This window comes from Oncorhynchus kisutch, linkage group LG13, assembly GCF_002021735.2.
Source record: "Oncorhynchus kisutch isolate 150728-3 linkage group LG13, Okis_V2, whole genome shotgun sequence".
Classification (NCBI taxonomy): Eukaryota; Metazoa; Chordata; class Actinopteri; order Salmoniformes; family Salmonidae; genus Oncorhynchus; species Oncorhynchus kisutch.
The window spans coordinates 66477173-66488062 of NC_034186.2; the positions used below are offsets into that span (position 1 = coordinate 66477173).

The window sequence follows — 10890 nt, forward strand, 5'->3', positions numbered from 1 at the left end:
ACTGTTGTTTTTATTTCTTTACTTACCTATTGTTCACCTCATACCTTTTTTGCACTATTGGTTAGAGCTTGTAAGTAAGCATTTCACTGTAAGGTCTACCTGTTGTATTCGGTGCACGTGACAAATAAAACTTGATTCGATTGGACTTTTCTATGTGAATTTGGTCAGGTCGTCCACAAAGTTACCTACTGGACCTTGATGGACCAGCCGTGTTTATGTTTAGCCTTTCATTCCCGTGACCAGTAATGCTTCCTATACTTTCAATGCATTTTTTTGCAAAAGATGGGTAAAGCTTGGCACAAAACAAAAAAGGTGTGTAAACTGCATTTACCCTCCACTACACCAGTGCCCGTGACATGATTTCAAAGCAAAGTTCAAATTATATTTCAGTGTAAACATAAATCCATGTGCATGCAAGCAAACATGACTGATGGATTGGCCTATTTGTCAAAGCATCAGCTGCAACACACCACTAACTTCTCTGTCCACAAGACAGCGCTATGCAGGCTTGTTGCATCACACTGTGAATGACATGCTGGTGTGACTGTGAGCTCAGCCAGCTCAGGCCATAAGGCTCAGCAACCAGCAGGCTGTTTGTGTATTGTGTGGCAGTGGTGGGCACAGCACAGTACAGCACAGGGCAGGCCCGATGGATTAGCATGAGAATGGGGAGTCAGTGAGTGGAGAGAGGGCTGGTATAAAGAGGGGGGTGCAGAGTTTGATCTCTGTCACAGTAGAGCTCATGACCTCACCTTGCGTCTCTGCTCTGCCTCCAAGCACTCTTGCTGACTGTGGTTTCTCTCTATTCTCTCCTCCTCCCTCCTCCTCCTTGTCTTCCCTTGACTCCTCCTCCTCACCCTGCCCTTCCTCCTCCTGCTCCTACTCCTTCTCCTCCTCTCTGTCAGCATGGATGACAACATAGAAATCCACACCTTCCTGTACTTTGCCTACGGCAGCAACCTACTGAAGGAAAGGCTCCAGCTCAAGAACCCCTCCGCTTCCATTCACTGTGTGGCCAGGCTCAAGGTACGACCCGACCTGACCTGACTATAAGGAGGACCTGGGAGGACACCTGACCTTAACCTGACCCTCTCTATCTCTCCTTCTCTCCAGGACTACAAGCTGATATTTGGGAACTACAAGGGTCTGGCCAGTGACCGCTGGCATGGGGGTGTGGCGACCATCGAGAACAGCCCAGCGGACGAGGTGTGGGGAGTGGTATGGAGGATGAACGTGGCCGACCTCGAGTCTCTAGACAGGTAAGAGACCTTCATCTTGTTCACCTAATCCAAGTTGGTGCATACCGTGTCTACTTTATCAAGGCTGTATCACAACCGGACGTGATTGGGAGTCCAATAGAGCGGCGCACAATTGGCCCAGGGTCGTCCAGGGTTTGGACGGTGTAGCCCATCATTGTAAATGAGAATTTGTTCTTAACTGACTTGCCTAGTTAAATAAAGGTTACATGAAAAAATAAAAATAAATACTAAGTCTGTTGTGTCCTTCTGAGTGCTTCTTCATCGTGGTTGAAGTGGTCTAGTTCTAACCCCTTCTAAAGTTGTGTGGGTGTATTTATATATATGTGTGTGTGTGTGTGCAGCCAGGAGAACGTGAGACTAGGGGCCTACAGCCCTGTGGAGGTGAATGTGAAGACTCGGGGCCAAGAGCTCAACTGTCGCACCTACATCATGAACAGCTGTATTTACGCTCCACCGTCACCACAGTACCTCAAGGTGACACACCTCCTTTTACACTCTTTTCCTCCGCCTTTCTATCTTTCTCTCTCTCTATCACACACTGTCTCACTTTCTCAATCTATTTATATCTCTGTCATTCCAAATCAATTTAAGAACATGGACTTGACACCGAACCCTGTAAGACTTTAGGGACCTTACAAAGTGTAGAGAGGAACGTTGTTAATGAAAGTGGTGCTCTCTATGGATATACAGTGGAAGATGAAGAGAAATGCAAATAGTTGTCTCTGAAAATGATCTCTGATAGAAATCTCTGAAAAGGTATTTACCAACAAGTGCTTTTTCAAACAAATTGTAATTTAACAATATACTCTATATGCTCAAATTCATAACCAAAACAACAGCTAATCAAACAGATTCTCTAAAGCTTGTGAAAAAAGAAATTCACACATCACTCGTTACTTGCAGATGACAGTGTGGCTGACATCATCCTCTTGAATGAGTCTCTGTCACTCACTCACTGTGGTGGCAAAAATACCAGTGTTTTGGTGTTTTTTCTGGCGTTTGCCACTGACAGCTCCCAGATGGCTTTGTGTTGAAAAGACAATAGGGAAAGAGCAGCAACTAGGTCAGTGGATTTTTTGACTATTCACTCACAGCCCCTCTCCTAAATAAAACCTCCCTCTCTGAAGCATCTGGAATGCTACATTCCAGGTTCATATTCTGGCTTTCACCAGAAGATATCCATCAATTCATTCAGGATGTACCCAATCTCATGCACTGTATTGGACAATGTGAACAGTTACTAAACTGTGTTTCCAGACGGTTCATTGCACATCTAAAGGCTCTAGCTAAATAATCAAAGTGGTGTGAGGAAAAACAGCCAGCGAATGTAACAGGCGTGGAGCGTGGCTTTGTGACCACAGAAGCTTTGTGCAGTGCTCTGTCGTGTGTGTACCAGACTCATACGGTTGAGCTGAGTGCATTGTTCCTCTGTTATGTGGCGTGTTCTATGTGTGGTGTGTGGTTCGATGGGTACAGTATTTGAGATACACACATTCTTGGGGCAGTTACTATAGTGTAAGGGTAGTTACTATTGATGTTCTGGATTTTAATGGGCGCCACTGGTCATTTATTGTCGTTAGATAACAGAAAATACTGTATAAGTGATTGTCTGATTAATATGGTTTAACTTCCTATGAAATTATAAATATTTTATGTTGATTGTTCTCTGGTTGCCCCAGGTGATTTTAATGGGGGCGGAGCAGAATGGCTTGCCAAAGAACTACCAGGAGAAGCTGAGGTCCATCGAGACCAACAAGTATGAGGGCCCACTGCCTGTCATGGCTGAGCTGGAGCGGATTATGAAAAGAGTTAAGGAGAGAGCCAACCACCGATCTGACGCTTAACAACACCTGGAACAAACTGCCATGTTTAGGAACTCAACTCCTGGTAGGACAATTGAAGCAAACTTCTACAACTTCCACTGTCCTACCAAGAGTTGTTGAATATCTTCTCATCTCCAGTTTGCTCCACAATTCATGTACCTTGGTTTGAAAGCGAGGTAGCGACAGCATTTATTTTTCTCTAGGAATTCAAACTTGCCTAGAGAGATAACTGTGTTCAGAAACCCACTGGTTAGAGAAACTATCAAGTCCTGTGTGTAACGTTACATCTATAAGTCCTCTTCAGGAATAGTTAGTTACTGACATATAACAATGATGATGATGATGATGATGACACCGAGCATCCCTCAGACTGTATAGGGATTGAATGTAGAATATGATCATGTGTATTTGTACTACTTCGGCGGACAATAAAACCTCCCCAAATGTTCTGTGTTGATCTGTATAGAGTGCACAATGACATTAAATCAGCCTCATTCAAGATAGCCTGGTCTCAGATCTGTTTGTGGTGTCTTTTTAAATCCTATGAGTCAGTGACATGGCCACGTTGTTAAGACAGCACAGAAAGATATGGGGCCAGGCTACATTCAAGATCACTTCTTCTGTTAATCCTTAAGAGCCTACTGATGCACCCGTGCGTGTATCTAAGTAACATCATAAAAAAATCCCCAGAAAAATCCACCAATTAAAGCTAGAGATATCCACTTATGCCTGCCTTCCGCAACTGCGGTAGAAGGTGGCCGACCTACAGTGGTGTTTGTCAGACCATGAGACATCCCAAAAATTGGTCTACTCGCAGAAATGTCTGTAGCGTCCGAACGGTTTGGCCAACTAATATGATCACTCTATGAAAAGATGAGACACTCACGAACGCGATGGTGTTCTCCGTTTTTTTGTTGTGTTATACCTCAAAATCAAATAACTAAATGATCCATGGTATCAACATCTTAAAACAATTCCACATGTTAGCTTAGTAGAACCCCCCCGAAGTGAGTTTCCAGTATGTGGCTTTGCTGAGATGGTGACCAGAGAAAATCAGCTGTATCATACATCTGTGTCATACAGTAATGCAACGCTAGAAGAAGGCAGGAGAGAGAGACGGAACATGTTATTGAATCCAATAATAAAAATGTATGCAAAGCCATAAACGTCATTGTTAGATGAGAAGGTGTTTCCTTTTTTTGCTGCAAACATATTTTGAACATCGGAAGTCTGTGTACTGTATATGATTGAAGGTCTTTGTCTCCCTCTGCTGTTGACAACGGTTGGTCATTGCATCCACACAGTTCATTCAAAGTTAATTGGAAGCAGAATACCACTGTCTAGACATGTACACAAAAAAGGTGCTCTCTAAAACCCTAAATAGTTATTTGCTCATCTCTGAAGGAGAACCCTTTATGGTTCCAGGTAGAACCTTTTCACCCAACAAAGACCCCTTTTAGAACCCCTTTAAAAAGAGTGTAGTACTGTATCTGGTCACTGGCCAGGGTGTGGTTCAGGAGGGACCAGTTTGGTCCACAGACGATCCCAGAAGGCAGGCTGCATGGCCTGGTCCTGGGGCCAGTCCAAGTAGGTCCTGGGGATCACAATAATAACTGATTATTTGAATAAAGTATAAAGTGCTTTTATCACACTCAAGGCATTATACAACACTTGAAATACAGCATACACTAAAGTCATAATGAAGATACTGTATATAAGTAAAATATAATTTAGAAGACAAGCCTTTCAAGTCAAGTTCCTCAACACTTGAGGTCACAAAAAAATATACAGTGCATTTGGAAAGTATTCAGACCACTTCACTATTCCCACATTTCGCTACGTTACAGCATGATACCGCCACCACCATGCTTCACTGTAGTGATGGTGCCAGGTTTCCTCTAGAAATTACGCTTGGCATTCAGGCCAAAGAGGTCAATATTGGTTTCAGCAGACCAGATAATCTTGTTTCTCATGGTCTGAGAGTCCTTTAGGTGCCCGATGGCAAAGTCCAAGCTGGCTGTCAGTCTGGCAACTCTACCATAAAAGCCTGATTGGTGGAGTGCTGCAGAGATGGTTGTCCTTCTGGAAGGTTCTCCCATCTCCACAGAGCAACTCTGGAGCTCTGTCACCTCTCTGACCAAGGCCCCGATTGCTCAGTTTGGCCTGGCGGCCAGCTCTGGGAAGAGTCTTGGTGGTTCCCAACTTCTTCCATTTTAGAATGATGGAGGCCACTGTGTTATTAGGGAGCTTCAATGCTGCAGAATTTGTTGGTACCATTCTGAAGATCTGTGCTCAATTTTGAGTCTCATAGCAAGGGGTCTGATTACTTATGTAAATAAGGTATTTCTGTAGTTTTTTTGCTATACATTTGCAAAAATGGCTAAAAACCTGTTTTCGCTTTATGGGGTATTGTGCGTAAATTGATATTTAATCAATTTTAGAATAAGGCTGTAACGTAACAAAATGTGGAGTGGTCTGATTGCTTTCTGAATGCACTGTATGTTTTTGCAAGGATGTTTCCTCGTTAAATAAATGATAGAATGTAGTTCACAGAACCCCCTCTCCACATGCTGTACGTACCTGGTCTTGACCAGCCTGGCCAGGCGGTGGTGGGCAGGGAGGGATGTCCTCCAGGAAGACCAAGATAAGGATGTCCCTTTGCTCTACCAGCAGACGGAGGGTGGCCAGCCGCAGCTCCAGGGAACACCAGTTACTGTGCAGGTAGTTACGACTCACCACACACACGGTGTAGCGGCTGCCTGGAACCAGACCAATAAGAAGGATCAATAGATGGTGATGCCATTGGCTTGGCATTTTTAACCGGTGAGTCTGTATATAGTAATTCTAGTAGTCCAGGATACCTACCGTAGAGGCTGTCTGTGATGTTGTCCACAATGTCCTTCCCCAACTGGAAGTCCCTGCTGTGCAGACATAGACGCAGGAAGGGATGCCCCCTCTGCTCAAGGCCCGGAAGCAGCTGCTCCACCAACCAGCGCTCGTCTCTCCCACTGTACGACACAAAGGCATCATAGCAGTAGCGCCCCCTGAGGTTGGGCCTCCGTACAGCCTCTTCCAGCCAGCAGCGGATGATGTGGCAGAAGGCCAGCAGGTATTCCCGAGCCAGCTGATGGAGCAGCACCACCAGCATGAAGAGGAGCAGGCCCAGCGAGGTGCAGAGGAACAGGACAAAGCCCACGTCCAGGGAACAGTTGGCTGCTGAGTACCTGAGATGGACGGTGCAATGATGGAAACAAAGACATCCCTTGACGCATAGATGACTCATATTATGGACACTATCAATAGAGAAAGCATTCGAAACAGGTCGTGGCTGCACATCCAGGCCTAGATGGCAAGTCCAAATGCTAAACGGCCATGGTGGTGTTCTGTGTGTGTTGCCTCTATGGTTGTACAATAAATGGATGCTCTTCATTATCAGTATATCTTTCTTCTTAACTGGCAAAGTTCTGGATTCCATTCACATTTTTACATGTCACGTCTGCTTCCCCAGGGTGATAAAATACGACCTGGACATGTGGTTGTCTTTCAGTCCAGGAGAGCAGCCAGGTGTTGTCACAGCTGCAGTCCAAGCGAAAATTGTACAGTAGCAGGTACCTCAGGTTGGTCAGCGGCTCTGTGAAGCTCTCCATCACACTGAACTCTTCTGGGATGGCAAATCCAGACCACACATGGCCTCTTATGGCATCCCACTGGGCAAAAACTGGTTGAATCAAAGTTGTATCCAATGTTGGAAAACTGATTGGATTTGCAAAAAGTCATCAACGTAAGGGCATTTCCTATTTTCACCCAACTATTAACTTCAATCCAATGACATGGTGACATATGTTGTTGACTTCACGTTGAATTCACGGTTAGTTGACAACAACGATATGTCATTCAAAACGAGGCGTTGAACTGACATCTGTGCTCAGTGGGATGGGTTCAAACCCCACCTGCCTTCATATGGGTGGGTGTTTCTATTATCTACCTGAGGGAATGCAGGTCTCTGCTCATCTCCTCCTCCAGACTGAGGATCCTGCAGGTGACCAGGTTCAGGGTCTCCAGCTTGGTGAGGTTGTGGAACATAGTGGCCAGCCCTGGCTGCCGGTAGAGTTCCACTCCCATTAGCGCCAGATACCTACAGTTGGATTATAATCAGTTACCTTGTAAATGCACTTTTGAAATAATCTCATACTTCTTTTTATTCTTTAGACCACTACTGCTCTTAAACCCCATTCATACTTTTAAAAAAGCAGGCAGGCCAGACTTGGATGGTTTGCATACAGTACAGCTTTTAATCTAATTTATAGTATACTTTTGAAACTATACAGCTGTTTGTCCTCACTCTACCGTTAAGTAAATGGATAAATAGATACCTCATCTCCACAAGTGTGTTCAGGTCAGTCATGTCCACAAATTCAGCTGACAGCACAGAATTGAAGCCAAAGTACTGTAGGGAGGTGAAGTATCTCGCGGCAAAATGAGACCCACACAGGAGGCGTTCTGTTATGGCTGTGAGGCTGACGACGGACTGGAAAAACGGTCTCCAGCAGTCCTGGAAGAATACAGTTGTGGCACTGAGCTGAAGGGAAACCCCTGGTTTTGGGGTGCTGTTGCTGCCGATGATGATGTTGAGGGTGTACCACATGGAAGAAATGTTCATGTGCATTAACCCTTGAGGGAACACACCAAATATGTGTGTCAGATTCACATTCACGCTACTCTCCAACTCACTAGGCAAAGGTTGAAAGTCCCCTAAACATATGTGCTTCAGCAAAGTGAGGTGGATGAAGGCAAATGCTTCAATCGTTTCAAGTGGGTTTAGTTCCAGAATTAGCAGGCCAAAGAAACTGTTCTCTGTTATCTGAGAGATCTTGTTATTCCATAGGTCTAAGAACCTCAATTTAGCTAGTTCCTTAAATGTAAAGTCTGCCACAGTGGTAATCAGATTTTCCTGACAAAATCAGCTGTTTCAGATTCTTCAAGCAACCAAACTGCTCTGAGGTGATGTTAATGATTTGAAAGCTTAACAGGAGCAGTTTTTTCAGCCACAGAACAGGACCCTCTTGAATGTCACAAAGCATACTGATTTCAACTTCCATCGAGTGCATAAGGAAAACACCCAAATCAATGAGATTCTTCAAATCATGGATCAAACTCAAGTTAATTGCATCATGATCATGTTCATAATCATTTAAATTAATCTTCTTTATCCCCTGGCAGTTTCTCACAGCAGATGTGGTGTTGTTCCAGAATTTATCATTTCTTACATTAATTTCTGTGATTGAGAGTTTGAATACTGTTTCACAAACTGACTCAAAGGAAATGCATTTGTTGTAAAAATCAAATGCCTGCAGTGTCTGTGGCTCATCAACTATAGGCACAGAGAGATCTGTGATGTTTTCAAAGCATTTGAATGCACCTTTATCTAAGTGATGAGCGTTAGGGAATGAAAATCTCACCTCTTGAAGACGATAGAAATGAGGAAGCTCAATAGCAGCTCCTTTGGTGTCAGAGCAGTTTGGGGGTCTCAAAGTGACTATCTCCTCTGACTTAAATGTCAGGCTTGTTATTGACTGTGACATATTAACTATCCTGCATAGCAAATCAGATAGCTCCTGTGCAAAACATCTGTTGACTGTGAGTTTCTTCAATAGGGGGATCCCTCCAAATACATCCAGTGCCATCACAGAAAGCATGCAATCGTCAATGGAAAGTTCCTCCAGATTAGTCAGGTCCCTGAAAGTGTTGGATAGAAGCGATGCATTGTTGCACTGTATCATCTCCTTACAGTTCAGAGAGAGTGTCTTTACACTGGACAGTCCCTTGAAGGTGCCATGGAGAATCGTGGGTAGAAAGCCCTCTAGGTGAAGTCTCTCAAGAGCATAGAATCGAGAGAGAGCGCCAGATTGCATTATGTATCCACTCCTGATCTCGAGACAGAGGGTCTGGTAGTTTGATGGAACAACAGAGAGGTTGACTTTGAGGTCATATATATCCCAGCAACTGGCAGTGAAGCCGATCATGCTTGGGCAGTTAGCGTGAATGTACATCCAGTAATTCACCCCAGGAACCAAAGATCCAAAATACAAATAGTCCCAACTGAACACAGACCAGGTTCATCTTTCTTGTGAAGTACCTCAGAGACACTGGGCAGTTAGAATGACTTGATGCTTGTGCTGCAGTTTGAGTATCATTCAATGCTATCTTAGTACCAGCCTCTGACTGTGGTGGTATGTAAACAGCTTCAAAGAATATAGATGAAAACTCTCTCCGTAGATAGTGTGGTCTGCAGCTTATCATGAGAAATTCTACCTCGGCAATATATACCTATCTGTGCAATCTTTTTTTGGTCTGTTTTCTTACTGGCTTTGACAGAAAGAGAAAGACTGTTGTCTTTCGAGGTAGAATTTCTCATGATAAGCTGCAGACCACACTATCTACGGAGAGAGTTTTCATCTATATTCTTTGAAGCTGTTTACATACCACCACAGTCAGAGGCTGGTACTAAGATAGCATTGAATGAGCTGTATTCCGCCATAATCAAACAAGAAAATGCTCACCCAGAGGCGACGCTCCTCGTAGCCAGGGACTTTAATTCAGGGAAACTTTAAATCAGTTTTCCCAAACTTCTATCAGCATGTCAAATGTTCAACCAGAGGGAAAATAATTCTGGACCACCTATACTCCACACACAGAGATGCATACAAAGCTCTCCCTCGCCCTCCATTTGGCAAATCTGACCACAATTCCATGCTCCTGCTTACAAGCAAAAATTTAAGCAGGAAGCACCAGGGACTAGATCAATAAAAAGTGGTCAGATGAAGCAGATGCTAAGCTACAGAACTGGTTTGCTAGTACAGACTGGAATATGTTCTGGGATTACTCCAATGGCATTGAGGAGTACACCACATCTGTCATCGACTTCATCAATAAGTGAATTGATGACGTCGACCCCACAGTGACCATACGTACATACCCCAACCAGAAGCCATGGATTACAGGCAACATCTGCACTGAGCTAAAGGCTAGAGCTGCTGCATTCAGGGAGCGGGACTCTAACCCAGAAGCTTATAAGAAATCCCGCTATGCCTTCCGACGAACCATCAAAGAGTCAAAGCATCAATACAGGACTAAGTTTGAGTTGTACTACACCAGCTCTGATGCTCATCGGATGTGGCAGGGCCTGCAAACCATTACAGACTACAAAGGGAAGCACAGCCGATAGCTGCCCAGTGACATGAGCCTACCAGACGAGCTAAACTACTTTTATGCTCGCTTAGAGGCAAATAACACTGAAACATGCATGAGAGCAACAGCTGTTCCGGAAGACTGTGTGATCATGATCTCTGCAGCCGATGAGTGTAAGACCTTAAGACAGGTCAACATTCACAAGGCCGCTGGGCCAGGCGGATTACCAGGAAGTGTACTGCGAGCATGCGCTGACCAACTTGCAAGTGTCTTCACTGACATTTTCAACCTCTCCCTGTCTGAGTCTCTAATACCAACATGTTTTAAGCAGACCACCATAGTGCCTGCGCCCAAGAACACTAAGGTAACCTGCCTAAATGACTACCGACCCGTAGCACTCACGTCTGTAGCCATGAAGTGCTTTGAAAGGCTGGTCAAGGCTCACATCAACACCATCATCCCGGAAACCCTAGGACCCACTCCAATTTACATGCCGCCCCAACCGATCCATAGATGATGAAGTCTCTATTGCACTCCACACCTGTACAAAAGGAACATCTATGTGAGAATGCTATTCATTGACTACAGCTCAGCGTTCAACACCATAGTGCCCTCAAAGC

General features: G+C 44.5%; 1 protein-coding gene and 1 pseudogene across 1 annotated transcript; one reads left to right on the forward strand and one right to left on the reverse strand.

The window, feature by feature from the left end:
• The first annotated feature begins 673 nt into the window (after positions 1 to 673).
• On the forward strand, positions 674 to 3528 carry ggctb (gamma-glutamylcyclotransferase b). The gene is made up of 4 exons (XM_020497856.2): positions 674 to 1026; positions 1114 to 1259; positions 1601 to 1733; positions 2939 to 3528. Exons 1-4 carry the CDS (start codon positions 907 to 909, stop codon positions 3101 to 3103), a joined length of 564 nt encoding a protein of 187 aa, XP_020353445.1. The 5' UTR covers positions 674 to 906; the 3' UTR covers positions 3104 to 3528.
• Positions 3529 to 3574: 46 nt separating this feature from the next.
• Positions 3575 to 7295, reverse strand: LOC109901678 (toll-like receptor 13; annotated as a pseudogene).
• Positions 7296 to 10890: the final 3595 nt, after the last annotated feature.

What these genes read in the sequence shown, in the direction of transcription:
- ggctb (XM_020497856.2), top strand. Translation starts at nt 907, where the DNA reads ATGGATGACAACATAGAAATCCACACCTTCCTGTACTTTGCCTACGGC. An exon ending in GACCTCGAGTCTCTAGACAG is followed by an intron (nt 1,260 to 1,600) that starts GTAAGAGACCTT and finishes GTGTGTGTGCAG; the next exon opens with CCAGGAGAACGTGAGACTAG. An exon ending in CGTCACCACAGTACCTCAAG is followed by an intron (nt 1,734 to 2,938) that starts GTGACACACCTC and finishes TGGTTGCCCCAG; the next exon opens with GTGATTTTAATGGGGGCGGA.